This window comes from Anopheles stephensi, chromosome 2 (genome assembly GCF_013141755.1).
Source record: "Anopheles stephensi strain Indian chromosome 2, UCI_ANSTEP_V1.0, whole genome shotgun sequence".
Lineage (NCBI taxonomy): Eukaryota > Metazoa > Arthropoda > Insecta > Diptera > Culicidae > Anopheles > Anopheles stephensi.
The window spans coordinates 62,191,614-62,210,616 of NC_050202.1; the positions used below are offsets into that span (position 1 = coordinate 62,191,614).

The following is a 19,003-nucleotide window of genomic DNA, read 5'->3' on the forward strand; positions in this document are numbered from 1 at the left end:
AAAAACCGCTTTAATTCAAGAGCGCGGCCTTATTTCGAATTTAACTTCGAATTCTCTTTCCTGGATTCGAAAACCGTCTGTCTTGGCGTTTATGGCAGCAAATCGAGGGTTTATTTCTTGACAAGAAATATCAAAACAAAACAGTGTGTTTGCGGGTGCTGCGTGCGGAGAAGTTGCTCGGCACTTTTTCCTTTTTTTCCCGGGTGTAAATCACAACATTAGGCCGGTAATGTAACCCATTCAGGCTGTGGTCAAGTACGAAAAACAATGAGTTTGTTTGGTTTCGTTTTAGGATAATGAATTTCTTGCGACAAACCTTCAACCTTACCAAATCGATTGCCGGCGAGGGTAAGTGCTAGTTTGTAAGGAATCATGGTGCTTGGAAGATTGTGTAACCAGCCTACCAATTGTTAATCGTTATCCGTGTCTGTTGCGATGCCTTTTGCATTAAACTAGCATCGAATAGTTGCAACATAAGCTCTAGGATGGTAAATTAGAGGTGTGCCAAATGCATCACTGATAGTTTCATTTGCTCGTCAAATAGCGATACGATAGGAAAAGGTTGGAAGGCAACTTATACCATTTAACTCATGCAAATAACCTGATTGCATAGAAAATATGTAGGCATAGAAGTTTTATACATACTGCACATTAAAATTAACTATTAAAAAATCAAAATCCAGTTGGTCCAACTCCTACACCATGTTTGGTACAGTCTTGCGTGCCGCGAAATTGAAATAATATTACGAACATCTGTTTCTATCAATACATCTATTGTATTTCATGATATAAAGCGTCATATAAAGTGTAAAATAATCAACCAGTAGCATATAAAATGTAGTTTTCTGATAGCACGTTCGTCATCCAGGCGATTGTACAATGCGGCACGTACTCCCGTCTGACGTCTGTTTTCTGTCAAGTGAAGTAAACAAAAAAACCTGGTCGGCCCAGGTCACACAGCCAAATATCTCCTTGTTAACCAAACATACAAGCTGTTAACAAAGAGTGTATCGGGTGCAAGTAAATGTGTGGAACGCATTTAATATCGTGATTTCTTTATGAAATTTCAATTTTAGAACAATTCTTGGCAAAACATTCATTTGCAGCTATGAAACTTGATAATTTAAACGAGTATTTAGCACACGCGTGTTGTAAGCTCGTAGCCCCTCCTGGTGGTGCTTGTGTCGCCTGGGTGTAGGAGCCACAATCGCTTGTCGTGCGGAAAGAAAGTGTCTGCCCTACAGCACTAAACAGAAGTGGTTCATATTTTACTCCTTCGCTGCTAACAGACGTTCGACAGTAAAGTAAATCGTTCGCGAAACGGTCACACTATTCGTGTAACGTAAAGCCGTACGTGTGTTAATCGTAAAATGATGCTTTTGCTGCGCTAAGAGGTAGCTATCCGCTGCGGCTCGTGCCAAGTGCATAAACGCATCCTCCTTTCAAGGCATAGCGTGCAGAGGAGTGAGTGAAGTGTGGTGCTCTTGATGCTACACCGAAGGTTTGCACAAGGTTTTCGGTTTTTGTGCGAATTAGGTGGTCGGCAGCTGTTTAGTCTGGCTGAGAAATAAGCCTTCACAGTCGTTAGCGCACGTTTTGTTGTGGTGGCTTAGGTTAACGGAGCAGGCAAGGCTGCTCTATGTCGGTAGCCCTTGATGTGTTCTTCCCTCTTCGTTCAAGAGCAGAACAGACAAATGCGAGTGTGTCTGTCTTTGGAAGTGTTTTGAGAAACACAAATCTTGAACATTCACTGTGGTTTAGTCGTGTGGTATGCACACATTTGCACGCGTGTGTGTGTGTGTTTGTGTGCATTTGTACGTGTGCCCATGGTGTGCAGTGTGTGGCGCGGTGTGTTGAGTGAAAATCGGCCAGACCGATGCGTGAATGTCACAGGCCTCGTTTCTTTTTTCTTGTTTTCATCCAAGTGAGCGTTTTCCAGTGCGATTAGTTACGTTGTGTTGCTCCAAGGCAAGGCGCGAGTCAGCATAATCTCCATCGAACCGGCACCTTATCTCATCCCAGGCAGCACAGAAGGGTGGCAAAACGCATCAAATATCCGTACATCATACACACCGCTTGAGAGTCAGTCGGCAAAACCTTCTCCGTAATGCGATACTGGCACGGCCACCGTCAAAGAGCCAGGAGTACTGCGATAATTGCGATACGAAGAAAGGAAAACGAAAAGTGTCGAAAGTTGAATTATCGGCAATGGGTGCATGCGTGCAGCGACGGGGGCGAACCGAAAGTGCATTCAAACAGGTGTGCGAACCGAACATCGACGCGTGACGGCCAATCATTAAAACCGGGTACCAACGACAAATCGGTTCATGAATCTGTGCACCCAAACACACGCCGTCAGTCCCATCGGTATATGATTGCCCTCTCTACTACATTAATTCCAATTGAATTTTAGGAAGACTAAGATACGCCGTAGAGATCCAAAAAATGATGAAGGGAAACCAGCTTTACTAGATCGTTGTGAACTGAACTTACCATGCTGGTCAGCAGCGACGAAAGAGACAAAGAAATCCAAGCCAAGAAGAAGCATATTCCTCCTTTCGCTGCATTCGATCCCGTTACTCTTCCAGAATGCCAGAAGATGAAGCCACAAAATATTGGCAGCGGCAGTAAATGTGAAACTGTCGCCACAAAATGTTGCAAATTGCAAAGAGCAGTGCTTCTTACTACACTGTTCCCCACCCGGGAACACAACCCTTCACCTGTCCGTGATCGGAACAAGAGTGAGCATGTAATGCGAAATGAGGCCAACGCACAGACAGCAAGGATTCGAATATCGCAAGACGATGAAGAAGCAGCAGCATCGAGAGAGAGAGAGACAGAGATAGAGAAAAAAAGTCCCTTCCAGAGGTCTGGCCTTTGGCAGCACTGGTGGCGGTTGTGCGATTTCTTCCCCTTTGCGTGCGTCCTGTGTTTGCACACTAAAACAAATGGAATAGGAACATCTCTTAGGGGACGCCCGTGAAGATCTCGTTTCAGCTCATCTCCTATCGATCATTTGCCTCCCACGACACCCCCCAGAACAAGCAAGCGCCGATGAGCGCCAGCGTGGGGATACGAAATCTTGATCATAGATAGATCGGGCTTCCCTTTTTATTGCACTACGGGCTGCGTGTTGAAACACCAGAAAGGATTGAGCTGCCAAAAATCTCCTATCGACTGGAGAAGGTTTTTGCTGTTTGTAACCCGTTTTTCGATGTTTTGATTAGGTGGTTGTAGATTTGGCGTTTCCATTTTCAGTTCATTGCTGCTACAGATCGTTGCGGCAAACCAAAAGGGGGAAAAGATGTCTCTTTCGCTGCTGCGTTAAAAGCGCGAGCGAAAGGTCGCTCCTCGATCGGTCTTGGATGGTCGGTCGCTCTTGGATGGCGTTTCGTGGATGGAGCACACTATACTTGCACTCAAATTATTCACGATCGTCGGTGCTTTTAGGTGGTTGTGGGGGGGCTTGTTTTTTGTCGGTCGGCTTTTTTGTTAGTTTGAGCCCGGCCAAACACGCACATTTGTGTGGGACGAAAGAGGGACCTACGAGCGCAGGCAAAAACGGACAACAGGGTAAGCAGAGCAGAGCGTAGCCTTTGGGAGGTAGAGAAAGATTGGTCATAGCAAGAGTTGCAGATTGAGATCGCGAACGCCCCGGCGTTTGTTAGTTGTAAGTCAAGTTTTTTTCTGTTTCACTTGGTAAGGTTGCTTTTGCCTGCTGCCCGTGATCAATGGAGCGCAAATGGTGGTGGTCAAACGAACCAAATGAAATCATTTACTAATAGCAGTACGAGCGTGTGTGTGCTTTTACTGTTTTATGGAACGCAACTGTTTGTTTGGAAACTTTCAAGCATTGTTGTACGATTTGCTGCACAGAAAAGCTACAAAGAAATGTTAGCGGGCTCAAAATTTATTCTTTAAGTTGCGTATATTGTTTTAGATAGAAGCAGGAGGGTGTGCATGATCCGTTAAAGGAAACAATCGCTCGGGGCTGCAAATGAAAGCCTTGATTAGATTGTGCATTTTCTACCTCAATAAGCAAACAACACATGCTGGGGCTAGAAGCGCCACCTCCTTAGAGGAGCCTTCTTTGAAGTCTACCCAAGCGTGCCGATCCCAAGCGGATGATGTTTTTTTTGTGTTTTCTGTTTACAAGAAACAATACGTTGTGCTTTTGGTTTTGTTTGATAATGATAGTGAAATGAAAGTATCCAATGAACAACACAACAGCAATTTACAAACGGAAATATTCCAAACCCTTTGGAAGGTTTTTCGAGTAGGAATGGCTTTGCTATTGATATACACGAAAAATGATAACAGCTGACTAACTGTTTCCCCCTAAAGGTTCAAAACCTGCAGCTGAGTCGTTTTTTGTTCGAAGCATATATGTGTGTAATTACATAAATATATATAAATTAATCATTTGGGTAAAAGTTTGCCTCGTTCTGCCCCTCACTTATCTAAGAAAAAGGACCAAAGGCAACGAATATGAGCAGGGTTAAAATGTAAATGATAAGAGAGAGAGGAGAGAGAGACAGCAGCCGGTGGGAAAATGGCAAAGTTAAAAAACATATTATGAGAAACGACCACGGTGTCTCGTTAACCCCTTAACCCAAACGTCGCACAAACTGTGCCGTTTGGTCGAAATTCAGTCAGAGTCCGTCCGTCCGTCCGTTCTCCCCACCTGACTGTTGCAACCCTGTATTTGGGGTGTGTAGTGGATACGTGAGTGAATGTGCATCCGCCGTGTTTGCCACTTGGAGCAGTTTTATTTTGGAAAAAAGGTCGTTTTGACGATCGGGACGGGACTGGTATCGCTGTCTCTGTATTGTAGAAGATCAGCAGAATGGTGATGGAAGGGTGATCGAAGCGACGACATCCCAACTCCTCCCTCCTGCCCGGGCCCTGGCCTATGAACGATCACCGTTCCGACACATCCGAAAGAACAAACTTAGGTCGGCCGACCAGGAAAGGACAGGTCGCCGACTGGCGAATGTGTGCAAAATTTTCGCCTCCTCCTCGACACAAGACGGGAACGAAGCGCAAGGCACGAAGAAACATAAATGCTCCCACCTGCCCCGTCTGCAGGTCGCGGCCCACAAACCTCGCCGCGCGCGAATCGCGGGGATAGGAAACTTGATCTTTGTTTGGTATTAATTCTCTTTCGCATGTGTATGCCTTTTTTTGTTGTAGCAAGATTGGCAAAAAATAAAGCCCCAAACGAGCAGCACACAACAAAAAGCCCCATTACTACTACTAGCGGGCCTGCGGCTCGGGAAGATTGGGAGCTGTGCACACACACACACACACAAACACACCTGCATGGGAGGGAAGGCCGAGAGGGAGGGAGGATGCGCAAGGGACACGAAGGCAGCTATGTTGCTCATTAATGCATTTTGATGCTTTTTCTTCTGCTGCTGCTGTTGCTGGTCGGTCGACGAATGGGAGGAACTCTGAGCGACCAACCGACCGGCCGTGCTCGCGGAACAGTAAAAGGGACCTCTCGTCGCCCCATGTGTGTCGGTCGATCGCCAGTTCATCATATCGACAGTTGCGCTGGAAACTTTCGTGGGTGGGGGGGGGGGAGAAAAGGGGAGGCACCATCACCACCACCTGAGCAAGAGTGATCTGAATCGCGCGAAACGGCCAAGGAATGAACCGGTAAAACGGAAAAGAAACGGCAGCCGAGGGGGAGGGAACACACGAGGGCAAACAGCAAAAATTTGCCAACGGCAGAAAATGAAGTCAAAAGACCCGGGCCGGTTGGCAGCACTAGTTTGTGTGTATGCGTGGATCGATCTGAGCTCGAAACAGGAAGAGGTAGAGAGGATCTGCTTGATCTGGTTGAGCAGCAGCAGCGCCATCGGGTGCAATAGCCACTAGCGGGATAAAGCTCCTGTGGGCGCGCAGTCCCTTTCCGTGGCCTTCGCGAGGAAAGAAAGATAGAGAGAGAGAGAGAGAGAGAGCGAGAGACAGATAAAGGAGGAAAAGCGTATAAATCAACATTGCGCGTTCACTGCACGCGAAACCACCCCATCCATCGCCGCCGAGGGTAGGTTCGGTGGACGCGCATTTCAAATGAACTCTTTGGGCCACTGGCTCGAGTGCGAACGTGCGAAAATGGAGTGAAGCGGAACAACCAACACACACTACTATCGTGGAGCAGCAGCAAGCCTCCCCACATCATCCCCCATGGAAAGCGATCGTACTCGGGTGGTGGTGGTGGCGGGTTCCGTCCGTTTCGATCGAGATATCGCGCACAAGAAAAGGTATTGACGGCAAAGAGCGAAGAAGACGTTCCGACGTTCCTACAGACCTACGGCGGCCACCCCAATGCTCTGGACTCTATCTCTCTCTCTCTCTCTCTCTCTTTCGCTTTGGTCGGTCTTCCGTCGATGAGGAGGAAACGCAACAAACCGAAATCATCTCCTGCTCTGGGGCCGATCATCGCCGATCAGTGTGCGTGTGCGGACGCGTTTGTAGTGTTGAGCCGAGTTTTCTTTAACGGAAGTGCAGTGCTAATGATGGGACACAGTTACTCGGGAAATGATTTCACCAAGAGATAAGGTGCCCGGGAAAGTGGGGATGCTGCTGATGCTGCTGCTAGCCAAACAACGTTGCCTGGAAATTAAGCCGTTCTCTGGAGACGCTCTAAGCCTGTGGGACATTAGTATGACCTTTCAACTCATTTATTTTGAATGTAGCTTTAGCGAGTGTTCGATAGGTGCGCCGCGGATCATCGGTGAAGAACGTTTTATCAATGATCGACGATCGGTCTTGATATGGTGTTAAGTGTGAAGTGTGCAGCAGTGTTCCTTCCCCAAGGCAGGAAGTGGTGATGGCAATCAGTGGTGCTCGCTTGAACTAGGCGGCGATATAAAACACGAGTGTCCGGTTGTGGCCAGAGACGTCAGCCTCTGACGGCTGTGGCCACACGTACACACACACAGATACAAACACAACATCATCCTTCGTTTGCTGGACGATCTACTACACACCAGAGGCGCCAGACCCCCCCGTTGTGTGGAGCAATGGGTTACGATTTGGCCCGGTTTCAGGGTGATGTTGACGAAGAGCTGATCTGTCCCATCTGTTCCGGCGTGCTCGAGGAACCGCTGCAGGTGAGTAATCGTGCACTGTTTTCATCACACCCATGCGTTTTGCATCCTTTTTATTGCGTGTTGTTGTGGATACTTTGGCCCTTGTTGTGTTGCCGTTTCCCTCTCAGCTGAGGTTTTACGGAAGAGAAAGTAAATGCAATTTTTGGGCAATTTCCTATTCGGTTGATCGAAGCTGATGATGATGTGCTTCAAACAAACGTGCGAAGCGCAAACGGGTCTCGGTGCCGGGCGCCGAATCGAAATATGGCTGTACACACTTCCGTATACAGCGGAAGTATCGTTTCAACGCCACAATTATCGATTGTGATCGTAAAACGGTGAGGGACGGTTATGGAGTGGAACACAATGTTGTTATAAACAAAACTTTTGAATAAGTTAATTGGTTTTATTTTCATTGGAATATATCTAATGTAAGAATTGGTTAGGGTTTAAGGTTTGACCTACCCTTAGACTTCAAATCAGGTTTTGGTTAGTTGATAAAAAGGGTGCGGTTTTTTAAGATAACAAACGAGCAATGCCATTTGGAGCACTAATTATCGCTAGCGCTACTCCAGAATCGTGTAGAGAATGTTTAACGTGAGCTATAAAATACAGTGGCGCAAGTACTTTTTTTGGTAAACACACACATTTGTTGCGGTAGAGATTATAATACCTCCTCTAGATATGGGTTCCTTTTACATAGAACCCATATATTTAGATACCCATATTATTTTAGATAGAAAGAACCTTTCCTTTCATTAGCATTAGGACAGAAGAATAGAAAGATAGAACAGCTTTGTTCAAAATAATACTAGAGAGGGTAAAAGACTCGAGAAGGCCCACCCTAGAACCTTTTGTATGCAGCACTGTGTCCTGTCACTTTTGCACAGTGGGATTTTTGTATGATCATAACTCCTTTGATATAAACTTTGTGAATTGTACCTTAATACTGTTACTGGACAGCTTGTAGAGCATGATAATATACATTGTAAAAACTTATTTGAAATGTTATTATTCTTATTTCTCCTCCTTTTCTGAATATCTATGCCCGTTAACAAGTATCCATCGAACCAATGTTCCGCTACAGTCCGGGAACACCGTGTATGTTGTGAGCAGATTAGTCACTTTTAGCATGACCAAAAATTATTACGTAGCTACTGTAAGCAAATATAATATCAGGAATATCAGGTCAGGTTAGAGGGAGGGGGATTTAATCAAATAATAAGCATTATTTCATTCGATTTTATTCAACCATTTTTGACCACACTGAAAGCACACTGTGGTCTTCACGAAACATCTAAAAATTTAATAAAATCTATAGGAGCTCCAGGAATGAAATCACGCTTTAAATTAAGATTAAAGGGAATATAGCACTTAATGTGTATTTAGTTTTTAAAAGGCAGGAGTAATAATCTGCTGGAAGACACCACAGGCCTGGAAGGCTGGAGCCTGGAGGCTGGAAGGCCTGCCTGGACATGATTTTCGGACTGGCATTCGGTATAATTACAAAATGTTGTGTTAATGTACCGAGATGTCCCTGCCGCTTATTATGAACATAATTGTATCTTTTCCAGTATACTATGCACTGACACAACTTCACTCACTGTTTAGTAGCGGAATGGAACAAATGAATAATATTTCCCCATACCTTTGTTTTAGGCCGTCGCGTGCGAACATGCGTTTTGTCGCGGCTGTATCACCGAGTGGCTGTCGCGGCAACCGACCTGCCCGGTCGATCGAAATCCCATCACAAACAACAACCTGCGCGCTGTGCCAAGAATACTCCGCAATTTGCTCTCCCGGCTAAACATTACGTGCGAGAATGCCATGTACGGTTGCACGCTCGTGTTGAAGCTGGACACCCTTGCCGCACACATCGAGGAGTGCGAACACAATCCGAAGCGGCCACTGCCGTGCGAGAAGGGGTGCGGGTTCGTCATACCGAAGGACGAGTACAAGGATCACAACTGCTTCCGGGAGCTGCGTTCGTTGGTGCACAGCCAGCAGCAGAAAATGGGCGAGCTGAAGAACGAAATCAACGATCAAAATCTGGTGATAAACGAGCTGAAGCGGGAGCTGAACCTGGTGAAGGATTTTATGCGGGCCATGCGCGTCTCGAATCCCGCCATGCGTGCCATTGCCGACCAGATGGAGCGGGACGAGGTGATGCGATGGTGTAACGGGCTGGCAAGGGCCCGGGTCACTCGCTGGGGCGGTATGATCTCTACACCGGATGATGCACTGCAGGTGGGTTGTTTGTTGTACACACGGGACCGCGTTCTCACCCTCACGTGCAAATAGTAAACGAGCGCTTTTCACCTTTGCAGCTCATGATCAAGCGGGCACTTTCGGAGTCTGGCTGTCCACCGCACATACTGGACGATCTGATGGAAAACTGTCACGAACGACGGTGGCCCCGTGGTCTCAGTTCGCTCGAAACGCGACAAAACAATCGACGGATATATGAAAACTACATCTGTCGGAGGGTTCCGGGTAAATGTGACTGCGAGCACGACTCGGCTCAGTGTAAGACAATCCACTAGAATTCTGGCTTCTAACATTCATTTCCATTTTAGGCAAACAAGCGGTACTGGTTCTGCAGTGCGACAATACGCACATGAACGAGGACGTGATGGTAGAACCGGGGCTGGTGATGATATTTGCTCATGGCATCGAATAGTTAGCGGGCGGGGAGTCGACTAGCACCAACTACTGAAGGCGTTTGGCAGGCGCCTCCTTGATGTGCGACCATCTAGTGAACTCGAATGCAGTCACGCTGTGGGCTGTTGGATTGCCCACTAATCTCCCCGCCCTTCGCACAGTCCATCCCCATCGTCCGTGTTTGTTTGTACGTTAACATTTCGTTGCTGATAACAACCAATACGACTGTTGTTGATCTCGGAGTGGATTTCGGTAACCGGAATCCGTTCCCGTTTCTACTACTAGCTGAGTGCGAGAGGCTCAGTCACGCAGAGGATGCCAACACTCGGCCACACCCATTGGCGCAGCATCCCGCGCCAAAAAAAGAAAGCTGAACAGAAAGTGGCTTTATGTAAAAAGGAAATCAGAATTAGGTACGAACTGCGCTGTCCGGTACTTACAGCCTTTTGTTTTTTAAGCAATCCAAAGTGAACTCGAACTCGTCTCTTATTTGCTTTAAATGTTTTTGACGATTTAGCAAGCCAATCGGACGCTTACAACACGCGCTGCCACACTCGACTTTTGTGATTGAATTACATGTTGTGGTCTGTGTGTGTGCGTTGCACTGCGTATTGCGAAGAGTGGTATTTAAAAAACCAAAAGGATTTACGCAAAAATCGCTCCATAAAACGGGGCGCACGATTGGTGAAGAGGCAATGGAAAATTTAAGCGCTGAATGAATTATGCTCGTCTCTGAGTGATTGTCACGAGGCAAGAAGTCGCATTTTACTTTCCTTACTTCTTACTTTATCTTCAGAACAACATTTTCAAACTTCTTTTACCAACTGATGTAAGAGATTTGCAGTATAATTCAGGAACTATACAGCGCTCCTACAACAACATTAAGCATGCTTGCTTGCCGTAACACAAAACCCTCCCTGCAAACAGCTGCCCGATACTGTTATGTCTGCTGCTTACATTATGCGTTGTTACTGTAATTATAATTAGTATTCCGAATGGCAAAACAAGAGCGCATTTGATTTAGCGTTTGTGTGATAAGTTACGTGTGTGTGTGTTAGGCAGTGAGTAGAACCGCCCGGCACGTCTATCAAACCGGGCACCAGTTCTTCCGGTGGTCGATTCGCAGTTCGATGTGTATAAAGAAACGTGTGCGAACACGACGAGACCCCCTCCGTAGCCGTTGACTAGCGGAACAATGTTTGCGGTAGGTTACTAAGTGCACACTATTCACCTCTTTATTAAAACACTTAACGATAATTAGACAACCAGAACATTGATGGCATGAGGGAGTGATTGAGCACTAGTATGTGTGGTGGCATAGTATGATTGATACTTGTTGAACGTGTGTGTGCGTACGGTTGAGCGAATGGATGTGGTGTGTTGAGTAAGGAGTAAAGATTCAAGTGGTAAACTTAGTCGTGATTTATGCTGAGAATAAAATGTCGAAAAACACAAGTGAAATAAATCGAATATACGCTTTTCCTACAAGCGTGGAAAAAGTGAAAACAATGCAAGAATGTGTGTTGAGTGCTTTCCATAATTCTGTCACGTGTATTGTAATGCTTTCCGAGTTGCCGCTACAGAAAACTACATTTGCTACGTATGGTTGAACTATTAAATATGTTATAAAAATATCGATTATCCTGTGTCAATGGTGAAATTTGGGATGCAAATAAGGCTCTTTTCAGTTTAACACCATCCTTTCTTCACAAAACCTGTTATATGAACAAAAAACACATAAAACATCGACCAACCAGCGGAAGCGAAAATGAATGCTTCCGCTACCAAACAGTAGATGGCGCTAGCGCTAGCTGTGGTGAATTGAAGTGTGGTGAATTGCATTCGCTGGACGAAAAACGTCGGTTGTTGTATTCGTTTAAACTCATTATATACTGTTTAACAATGGAATTTTCCCCCTTTACAATGTAACCTTTTTCACAAATTTCATCTCACAATTCCTGTGGTGTGGTGGCCACCTTTTGGAAGTACTCCACCGCCACCAATCCCTCCAGACTGGTGAACCAGTTGAAATTATTCTGCACCGTACTGCGGGCACTAGTGGCCACCGATTCGGGCACCATAGATCCCAAGCTGTTTAGCAGCGCATTCAACCGGTCCAGCTCCTGCTGATTGTTGGTGCGGGAAGCAATGTTCGATACGGCACTGTTGAGTGCCGACTGTCCCAGTCGCTGTACGAATTCGGTCACCTGTGCGGGGGACACCATCAGGAAATCGATCACCGCATCAACGCCTTCCCGGCTTGCGCCGTAAACAGCGGACACGATGCGCGTACGTTCGGATGCGAGCATTGCATCGAAATCACTGCCAGTGCCAAGGGCCACCGTGAGAAGCGCGGACAGCTGGGCTGGATTGCGCGAACAGGCCAACGCATCGATCAGCACCGTACGCTGTGCCTGGCTGCGAGAGTTTTTAAACTGTTCGTACACCCAAACGAATTCTTCGTCCGATCCGCTAGCTAACCCATTGCAGTAGACAGCGGTGGCAATGTCCGGATGCACGGGAGCGCTGGCCTGGTGTGCTGCGGTAAGCGCTTGCTTCATCTTCGTGAGACAGTCGCCGTGCCCAATGCGACAGGCCCAGGTCGTGATGAACTGCTTGAGATATTGATGGAGCAGCGTTTCGTCGGCAGCGACACTATCGACAGCCAGCGTCGGATAGATGTCGAGCAAGATTCGGTTGGCGTACACTAGGAAATGGTCGTAGTGGTCCGTACCGCGCAGCTTGTTGTTGAAGAAGGTAAGAGCGCTACCGGCCGCTGTCCACGGAGCGTATTCCGTTTCCTTGCGCAGATACTCCATCAGGCGAAGTGGGACGGAAATATCGAGCTGGTCGGCACGAGCCAGATTGTAGGCATCGTTTACCAGCTGTGCCCGGTTGCGGTGATGGATCTGCGTCGGGTTAGCATGCAACGCCTCGATCAGAAGATCCCAGTTGTGTGCATCGTAGTTTACGCGGTAGTACCCGTTTTGCTGGCGGTTAAAGATGACCCACTGGTCGTTTGGTGCATTGATCGAGATTTTTTGCGCCTTCGACGAAAGCCAAGCGTATCCTTCGGGAGTAGGGTTGAAGTTGGGCTGGCTTCCGGTGGTAAAATCGTACGGAACGAGGTACACGTGCGTGTTTGGGAGCTTTTTGTTGGACAGGAATCGTTCCTGCGAGAGGATCGCTTCCTGCTTATCGTCCCCGTACGTACGGTAAACGTTCAGCACCGGGAAGCCAGGCTCGGACGTCCACGTGTCCATTAGCTGCCGGACGGTAACACCGGCCGGCAGCAGGGAGGGTGCATTCGCCGCGAGAGCTTCCTGCAGTCCGGAGTACAGATGTTCTGCTGTCGCACCGTCCAGCTGCCGGGCGGACATGTACGTCTTCAGGCCGTAGCGCCAAACGTCATCCCCGAGCGCGGTACGGAACATGTTCAGGACGCTGCCCGACTTGTCGTAAGCGACCGTATCGAACAGGGCGGCAATTTCACTGGGCGACGCCGCATTCCAGTTCATCGGACGGATCGTTTCGCTTGCGTCGGCACTGAACGCGTTCTGGATCACCTCCACCGTGAAGAGGTCCCAGTAGTTGCCCTCTGGGTAGGCTAGCTGGGCGGCATAGTACTCGTACAGCGTGGCAAAGCCCTCGTTCAGCCAGATGTACTCCCACCAGTGCGGGCTGACCAAATTTCCGAACCACTGGTGAGCGTACTCGTGGGCGATGATCGTCGTAACGCTCTTTTTGTTGCGATAGGAGTTTATGGCCGGATTGAACAGCAGGACAGGCTCGCTGCATGAAGCAGAGGGAGGGAGAGATAGGCGAAGAAGAGAGAAAAAAAAAACAAACATCATGAGTAGTGGATCTATCCCGATTGTATAACAATAAAACGATTGTTGGGGCGCGATAAGATCAATCCCCATTATGCCTTATGGGAGATACGATGTATGTTAGCCCACATCACCTAGCGCCTCTCGGTGTCATTCGTGTGCCGGATGCAGGTAAAGCGAGATTACCCACAAGCGAAAGTAGCAGGGAGCTAACCCGACTGTTTTACAGCATAGCTCCGAAGCATGGCTACTCACCCATACGCTACGAGGCCCCAATTTTCCATCGCTCCCGTACCACGGTCGGGAATCGCAATTTGCGTCATCTTGGGCATGTAGTCGTAGTACGAAATGTCCATATAATCGCTGAGCGCATCCAGGATGCGATTGCCCGCCTCGAGCGGGAATGCCGTCTCGTCGAAAACGTTCGGCCGCGCGTAAACCGTCTGCCGGTCGGCCGTACGAATCGAAAAATCGCTCACAGCGAACGCCAGCAGATAGGTGGACATTTTGGGCGATTTTTCAAACCGACTCGTCACGTAATCCGCATTGTCCGGATCGGGTACGGGTGCGCCGGCCGCCGGCATGTTTGCCACCGCACTATAATCCTTCGAGTGGGTCAGCTCCAGCTCGAACGTGGCCTTCAGCAGCGGCTCGTCGTAGCACGGGAACGCGGAACGGGCGTGCGTTGGTTCGAATTTGCTCGACGCCAGATAGCGACGGGTTTGGCTGTTGTCCAGGTAGGACGAGGCGAAGAAACCCATATTGTTGTTGTTCTGCAGCGTGCCTTCGAACTCGATGCGCAGATAGTATTGCGAACCGGCCGGAAGCAGCTGGGACATCGTTAGGGTCAGATGTTCCGTGCGGGTGTCGGTCGCGTGTGCGACTTGTTCGAGCTGCGGTCCCGCTACACCGCCGGTGGCCACCTCGTGCAGAAAGGCCCGCTGTACCGTGAGCGCACGGTTAAGCAAGGTGACGGTCGTCGTCGGTTCGTGCACTTCGATCTGGATCAGCACGGTGCCACTGAACTGACGGTTGTTTTGGTGGATTGCCGTACGGAGCGAGAGATGGTAGTGTACCGGGGACGTACTGTTGGGCAGTCGGTACGACTCATCGAGCGTTTGCTCGACAGCTCGACGGTTTGGGCCTGAGGCACTGGACAACACATCACTCAGTTCCTCCGGCTCGAACGGAAGCGTAATATCGGACGGTTCGGCAAGCCACTTCCAGGCAGGACGTCCTGCAAGGGTGGGAGTTGCTGCCAGCAGCAGGCAGCACCCCAGCGTAAAGAGCAAACGGCGCGGTGGCACCATCCTTGATGCACACAACACAATATTCACGGTAGACGATCGATCCCTTTCGCGGGATTAACACTTACTGGACAGGCGGCACCCGATCCTCGTCTAGTATATATGCCCCTTTCGGTGTCCGGATCGGGGCCAGTAGTATTATTGATAGGACAATTGTGTATTTTCCAACCGTCCGAATGGTCGCATCGTAAAGATAAGATAGTGCGCCACAGATAAAGGATGATGAACGATCCGCGGATATAGATAGAGGGAGAGAGAGCGAGAGAGACAGAATACGGGGCTGAGTTCTCCATCAAATGTCCCTGTACTGCCAGGGGACAGCTGGAACAATTATCGAATCATGTGCCGTGCGTAACATGGCACCGGCCATTTCACCGTACCGCTATGCACTAGTTCCTGCAGCTTACAACTCTGTGTTGGGATAGTTAGTTGGCTGCAGTTTAAGTAGCTTATGGTCGGGGTTATCTTTGGGAAGCAGATTTTAATGACCACTCCGGCAGATAACGACAGACGATTGCAGCACCTGTTGAAGCACGCGCTTAAGCACGAGCTTATCGTAGATTTTACTAGCACTTCAGCAGATCAGCAGTGCAAGTTTGTTACGGAATCGCATCGAGCTAATCTCTTTCCTCGCCATGAATGAATGCCGGCGCGATGCGTTGTTTGTTGTTCACACTGCTGGTGATAAGGGAGAAGCGCTTTTATTGTGTGTGAATGTTGCTTTAATTTTAGCAAACGTTTTTAAGATACCGAGATATGTTGAAGGCAATATCTACTGCGTGAAGCTCAATAGTACCCCCTCGGTTCCGGTTGATATCTCTGCTGGATTAAGGGTTATTCAAGTCACATGATAAGACCGGCATACATCTATACTGGAATCAATTGATAGAGAAGAAGTTCAATGCTGTCAGAAAAGGGCAGGCTAGGAGAACCCAAAGACACGACTATCGACTTTGCTTCAAGTGTTCAAGTTGTACTGTTTATTCCGAAACTCAAATCAAAACGGCATCTTTCGCTTTGCGCGCTCGCTTCGCTTAAGCGGTAAAATCGGCAAAGTACGTCGTCGACAGGACACCTTCGTACGTTTCAAACCAGGCCGCATTGGTCTTGACCGTGCGCACAGCAGCTTCAGCCGTGGCCGGGCTAACCAGATCGCCGAGCGCCGCCAGGAACTGTTCCAGCTGCTCCAGCTCACCGTCGTTGTTGGTACGCGAGGCCACATTCGACACGACGCTGTTCAACGTTCCCTGGCCGAACCGATCGACAAACTCCTGGGCGAGCAGCGGATCGGATAGGGCTGCAATCAGCGCCTCCACCCCGAACCGACCGGCCGAATAGATCGAGGACACGATGCGCGACCGTTCGCCCGACAGCAGACTGTTCAGCTCGGAGTTGCTACCGATGGCCACGGTAAGCAGGGAGATGAGCTGCGACTGGTCCTGCGCACAGCCCAGTGCATCGATCAGCACCGAACGTTCCGCCTCATTGCCCGAGCTGATCATTTGATCGAACAACCAGCGGTACTCCTCGTCGGTGGCACCCTTCAGCCCGTAGCAGTACACCACGTACGAGACGTCCGGATGGACGGGGGTGTTCGTTTCGACGGCGGTGTGCAGAGCATCGGCCGTCTGGCGCAGACACTCGGTGTACCCGATGCGGCAGGCCCAGGTCGAGACGAGCTGCTTCAGGTACTTGTCCAGCAGCGCTTCGTCCTCCGGCACGGTCGTGATGTCGCCGAAGCTCTCAAACACCGGTCCGAGCAGGGCGTCCACGTACACGATAAAGTCGTGGTAGCTGGCCGTTCCGCGCAGCTTGTTGTAGAAGTAGTTCAGCACACCGTTGGCCGCTGCCCACGGGACGTACTCGCGTTCGTTGGGGAGGTAGCGCAGCAGGTCCAGTGCGAGCTTCATATCGTGACGTTCGGCACGGGCAAGATTGAACGCGTCGTTGATCAGCTGGGCACGGTTAAGCCGGTGGATGGAGTCGGTGTCCTCCTGCAGTGCCTTGGCAATCAGCAGCCAGTTGTGCGCATCGTAGTTCACGCGATAGTAGCCGGTCTGCTGCTTGTTGAAGACGATGTACTCATCGGCCGCAACACCCGTCTCGACACGCTCGGCCTTCGTCGACAGCCAGCGGAAGTGGGCGAGGTTGTCAAAGTCGGGGTTGGATGCGGTGGAGTACGAGTACGGAATGTACCAGACGTTCGCGTTCGGGGAACGCTTGTCGGAGTAGAAACGTTCCTGGGACAGGATCACGGACCCGTCGTCGTAGTTGCGGCGCACGTTCAGCACCGGATAACCGGGCTCCGTCGTCCAGCTGTCCATCAGCTGCTTGACGGTGTAGCCTTCCGGCAGCACGTCCGTACCGTCGATTGCGGCCTGCAGACCGGCGTACAGATCGTCAGCAACAGCACCGTCCAGCTGGCGGTTCTGGAAGTAAACCTTCAGTCCGGCGCGGAAGTTGCCGTCACCGAGCACCGTGCGGAACATGTTTAGCACGCTTCCAGCTAGAACAGAAAAAAGCTACTGTGAGCACAAAAGTTTGGTGACAAGCTCGGAATCGGGACTTACATTTGTCGTAAGCGATTGAATCGAACAGTCCCGCAATGGCAGACGGTGTCGTCGCATCCTGGGTCATCGGACGGATAGAGTCGCTGGCGTCCGGTCCGAACGCGTTCTGCACGTTCTCCAGGGCGTATAGATCCCAGTAGCGTTCCTCCGGGTAGGCAAGATCAGCTGCGATGTATCCGAACAGGTTGGCAAAGCCCTCGTTAAGCCAGATGTAGCTCCACCAGTGCGGGCCAACTAAGTCACCGAACCACTGGTGAGCCAGCTCGTGAGCGATCACCACGGCAATAGCCTTGCGTGCACGGTACGTGTTGCGGGCCGGGTTGAACAGCAGGGCCGGCTCGCCGTACTTCACCAAACCCCAGTTCTCCATAGCGCCGCCTCCACGATCGGGGATCGCCATCTGGGTCAGCTTGGGCATGTAGTCGTAGTACGACACGTCCGTGTATTCGTTCAGCGCGTCCAGCACCTTGACACCCGCTTCCAGCGCAAACCCGGCCTCATCGATTGCGTTCGGTCGGGCGTACACCTGCTGCTGGCCGTCCTCGATCGATACAAAGTCCGACACACCGAACGCCAGCAGATAGGTGGACATCTTGGGCGTCGGTCCGAACTTGGTCGTGACGTATCCTTCGTGCTCCTCGGACGGAACGATCTCCTCTACCGGCATGTTCGAGACGGCATTGTACTCGCCGCTGTGCGTGATCCAGAGAGTGTGGCCGGCCTTTAGCAGCGGCTCATCGTAGCACGGGTACGCCATGCGCGCGTTAGTCGACTCGAACTGGGTCGTACCGACGTACCGACGCTCGCCGTCATCGTTGACGTACGACTTCAGGAAGAAACCACTGTTGGAGGACGTTTGCAGCGAACCGCTGTACTCGACCGTCAGCACGTACCGACCGACCGGCAGGATCTGGCCCGGGTGGAACGCAAGCTGCTCCGTGCGCTCGTCCAGCTCGTAGTGCGGGAATCCAAACTCGACCAGCAGTCCGTCCTCTTCCTTGGCGTACAGTGCAGCGGAAGCGATGGTCAGCCCACGGTTGTGCAGGACGATCGCGTCCGTTGGCACCACCACGTCAAGCTCGATGTCGACGATGCCGCTGAACGCACGGCTGCCCGTGTGAAGGTCCGTGTGCAACCGGATGGTGTAGTGCGTCGGGACGGTATCGGTCGGCAGACGGTAGCTCTGGTCGATGAGCTCATCGCGCGGACTTACGGTGTCCTGCACCGGGGCGAATTCACGATCACTCCAATCGCGGTGCGCGGCTGGACGCTGGCCAAAGACGGCTAGCGTCGAGCTGGACACCACCAGCAGCAGCAGGGAAACGTTCTTGCCTAAATGAAACACCATCTCGTCTGGTGCGAGACACTGTGAGGTACAGGGCGCAGAACGGTCCAAGTTTTATAGCACCAGCGGAACAATACGCCGATATGCTAATCAGAGCATCTATCTCAGGGGCTGATTGACGAGCGAACTTCAATTACACAATTGCCCAATCGGCGGGCGCCGGGTGTTACACAACTTCCGATGGGTTCGG

The 19,003-nt window shown here is 50.1% G+C and overlaps 4 protein-coding genes across 9 annotated transcripts in view; 2 read left to right on the top strand and 2 right to left on the bottom strand.

Annotated features, from left to right (window-relative positions):
- Nucleotides 1-117: 117 nt before the first annotated feature.
- The window catches only part of LOC118506643 (40S ribosomal protein S12, mitochondrial), a 31,515-nt gene continuing 12,629 nt past the window's right edge, over nucleotides 118-19,003 (top strand). Inside the window, exons 1-2 of the mRNA XM_036044031.1 lie at nucleotides 118-226; nucleotides 293-348. Coding sequence (XP_035899924.1) covers nucleotides 297-348 — 52 coding nt within the window. The 5' untranslated portion in view covers nucleotides 118-226; nucleotides 293-296. The remainder of the gene's footprint in view (nucleotides 227-292; nucleotides 349-19,003) is intronic.
- LOC118506641 (E3 ubiquitin-protein ligase NRDP1) lies at nucleotides 1,004-11,275 on the top strand. Of its 6 annotated transcripts, none has more exons than XM_036044029.1 (5): nucleotides 1,004-1,026; nucleotides 6,705-7,121; nucleotides 8,760-9,347; nucleotides 9,428-9,593; nucleotides 9,677-11,267. In XM_036044029.1, the coding sequence occupies exons 2-5, from the start codon at nucleotides 7,032-7,034 to the stop codon at nucleotides 9,778-9,780; spliced, it is 948 nt and encodes a 315-aa protein (XP_035899922.1). In that variant the 5' UTR covers nucleotides 1,004-1,026; nucleotides 6,705-7,031; the 3' UTR covers nucleotides 9,781-11,267. The 6 variants fall into 6 exon arrangements, with proteins under 6 accessions (XP_035899922.1, XP_035899919.1, XP_035899917.1 ...); XM_036044026.1 differs by lacking the exon at nucleotides 1,004-1,026 and adding an exon at nucleotides 1,183-1,299; XM_036044024.1 differs by lacking the exon at nucleotides 1,004-1,026 and adding an exon at nucleotides 1,184-1,501.
- Nucleotides 11,603-15,030, bottom strand: LOC118506638 (aminopeptidase N-like). The gene is made up of 2 exons (XM_036044019.1): nucleotides 13,847-15,030; nucleotides 11,603-13,553 (listed from the first exon to the last, which is right to left on the bottom strand). Exons 1-2 carry the CDS (start codon nucleotides 14,899-14,901, stop codon nucleotides 11,711-11,713), a joined length of 2,898 nt encoding a protein of 965 aa, XP_035899912.1. The 5' UTR covers nucleotides 14,902-15,030; the 3' UTR covers nucleotides 11,603-11,710.
- Nucleotides 15,851-18,853, bottom strand: LOC118506639 (aminopeptidase N-like). Its single transcript, XM_036044020.1, has 2 exons — nucleotides 17,469-18,853; nucleotides 15,851-17,404 (listed from the first exon to the last, which is right to left on the bottom strand). Exons 1-2 carry the CDS (start codon nucleotides 18,814-18,816, stop codon nucleotides 15,933-15,935), a joined length of 2,820 nt encoding a protein of 939 aa, XP_035899913.1. The 5' UTR covers nucleotides 18,817-18,853; the 3' UTR covers nucleotides 15,851-15,932.

Coding starts and splice junctions, on each gene's coding strand:
- LOC118506641 (XM_036044029.1), top strand. CDS start 7,032: ATGGGTTACGATTTGGCCCGGTTTCAGGGTGATGTTGACGAAGAGCTG. Junction 7,122..8,759: donor TGCTCGAGGAACCGCTGCAG/GTGAGTAATCGT, acceptor CCTTTGTTTTAG/GCCGTCGCGTGCGAACATGC. Junction 9,594..9,676: donor CATCTGTCGGAGGGTTCCGG/GTAAATGTGACT, acceptor TTTCCATTTTAG/GCAAACAAGCGGTACTGGTT.
- LOC118506638 (XM_036044019.1), bottom strand. CDS start 14,901: ATGGTGCCACCGCGCCGTTTGCTCTTTACGCTGGGGTGCTGCCTGCTG. Junction 13,554..13,846: donor TGGGGCCTCGTAGCGTATGG/GTGAGTAGCCAT, acceptor TGCTTCATGCAG/CGAGCCTGTCCTGCTGTTCA.
- LOC118506639 (XM_036044020.1), bottom strand. CDS start 18,816: ATGGTGTTTCATTTAGGCAAGAACGTTTCCCTGCTGCTGCTGGTGGTG. Junction 17,405..17,468: donor TTCAATCGCTTACGACAAAT/GTAAGTCCCGAT, acceptor TTTCTGTTCTAG/CTGGAAGCGTGCTAAACATG.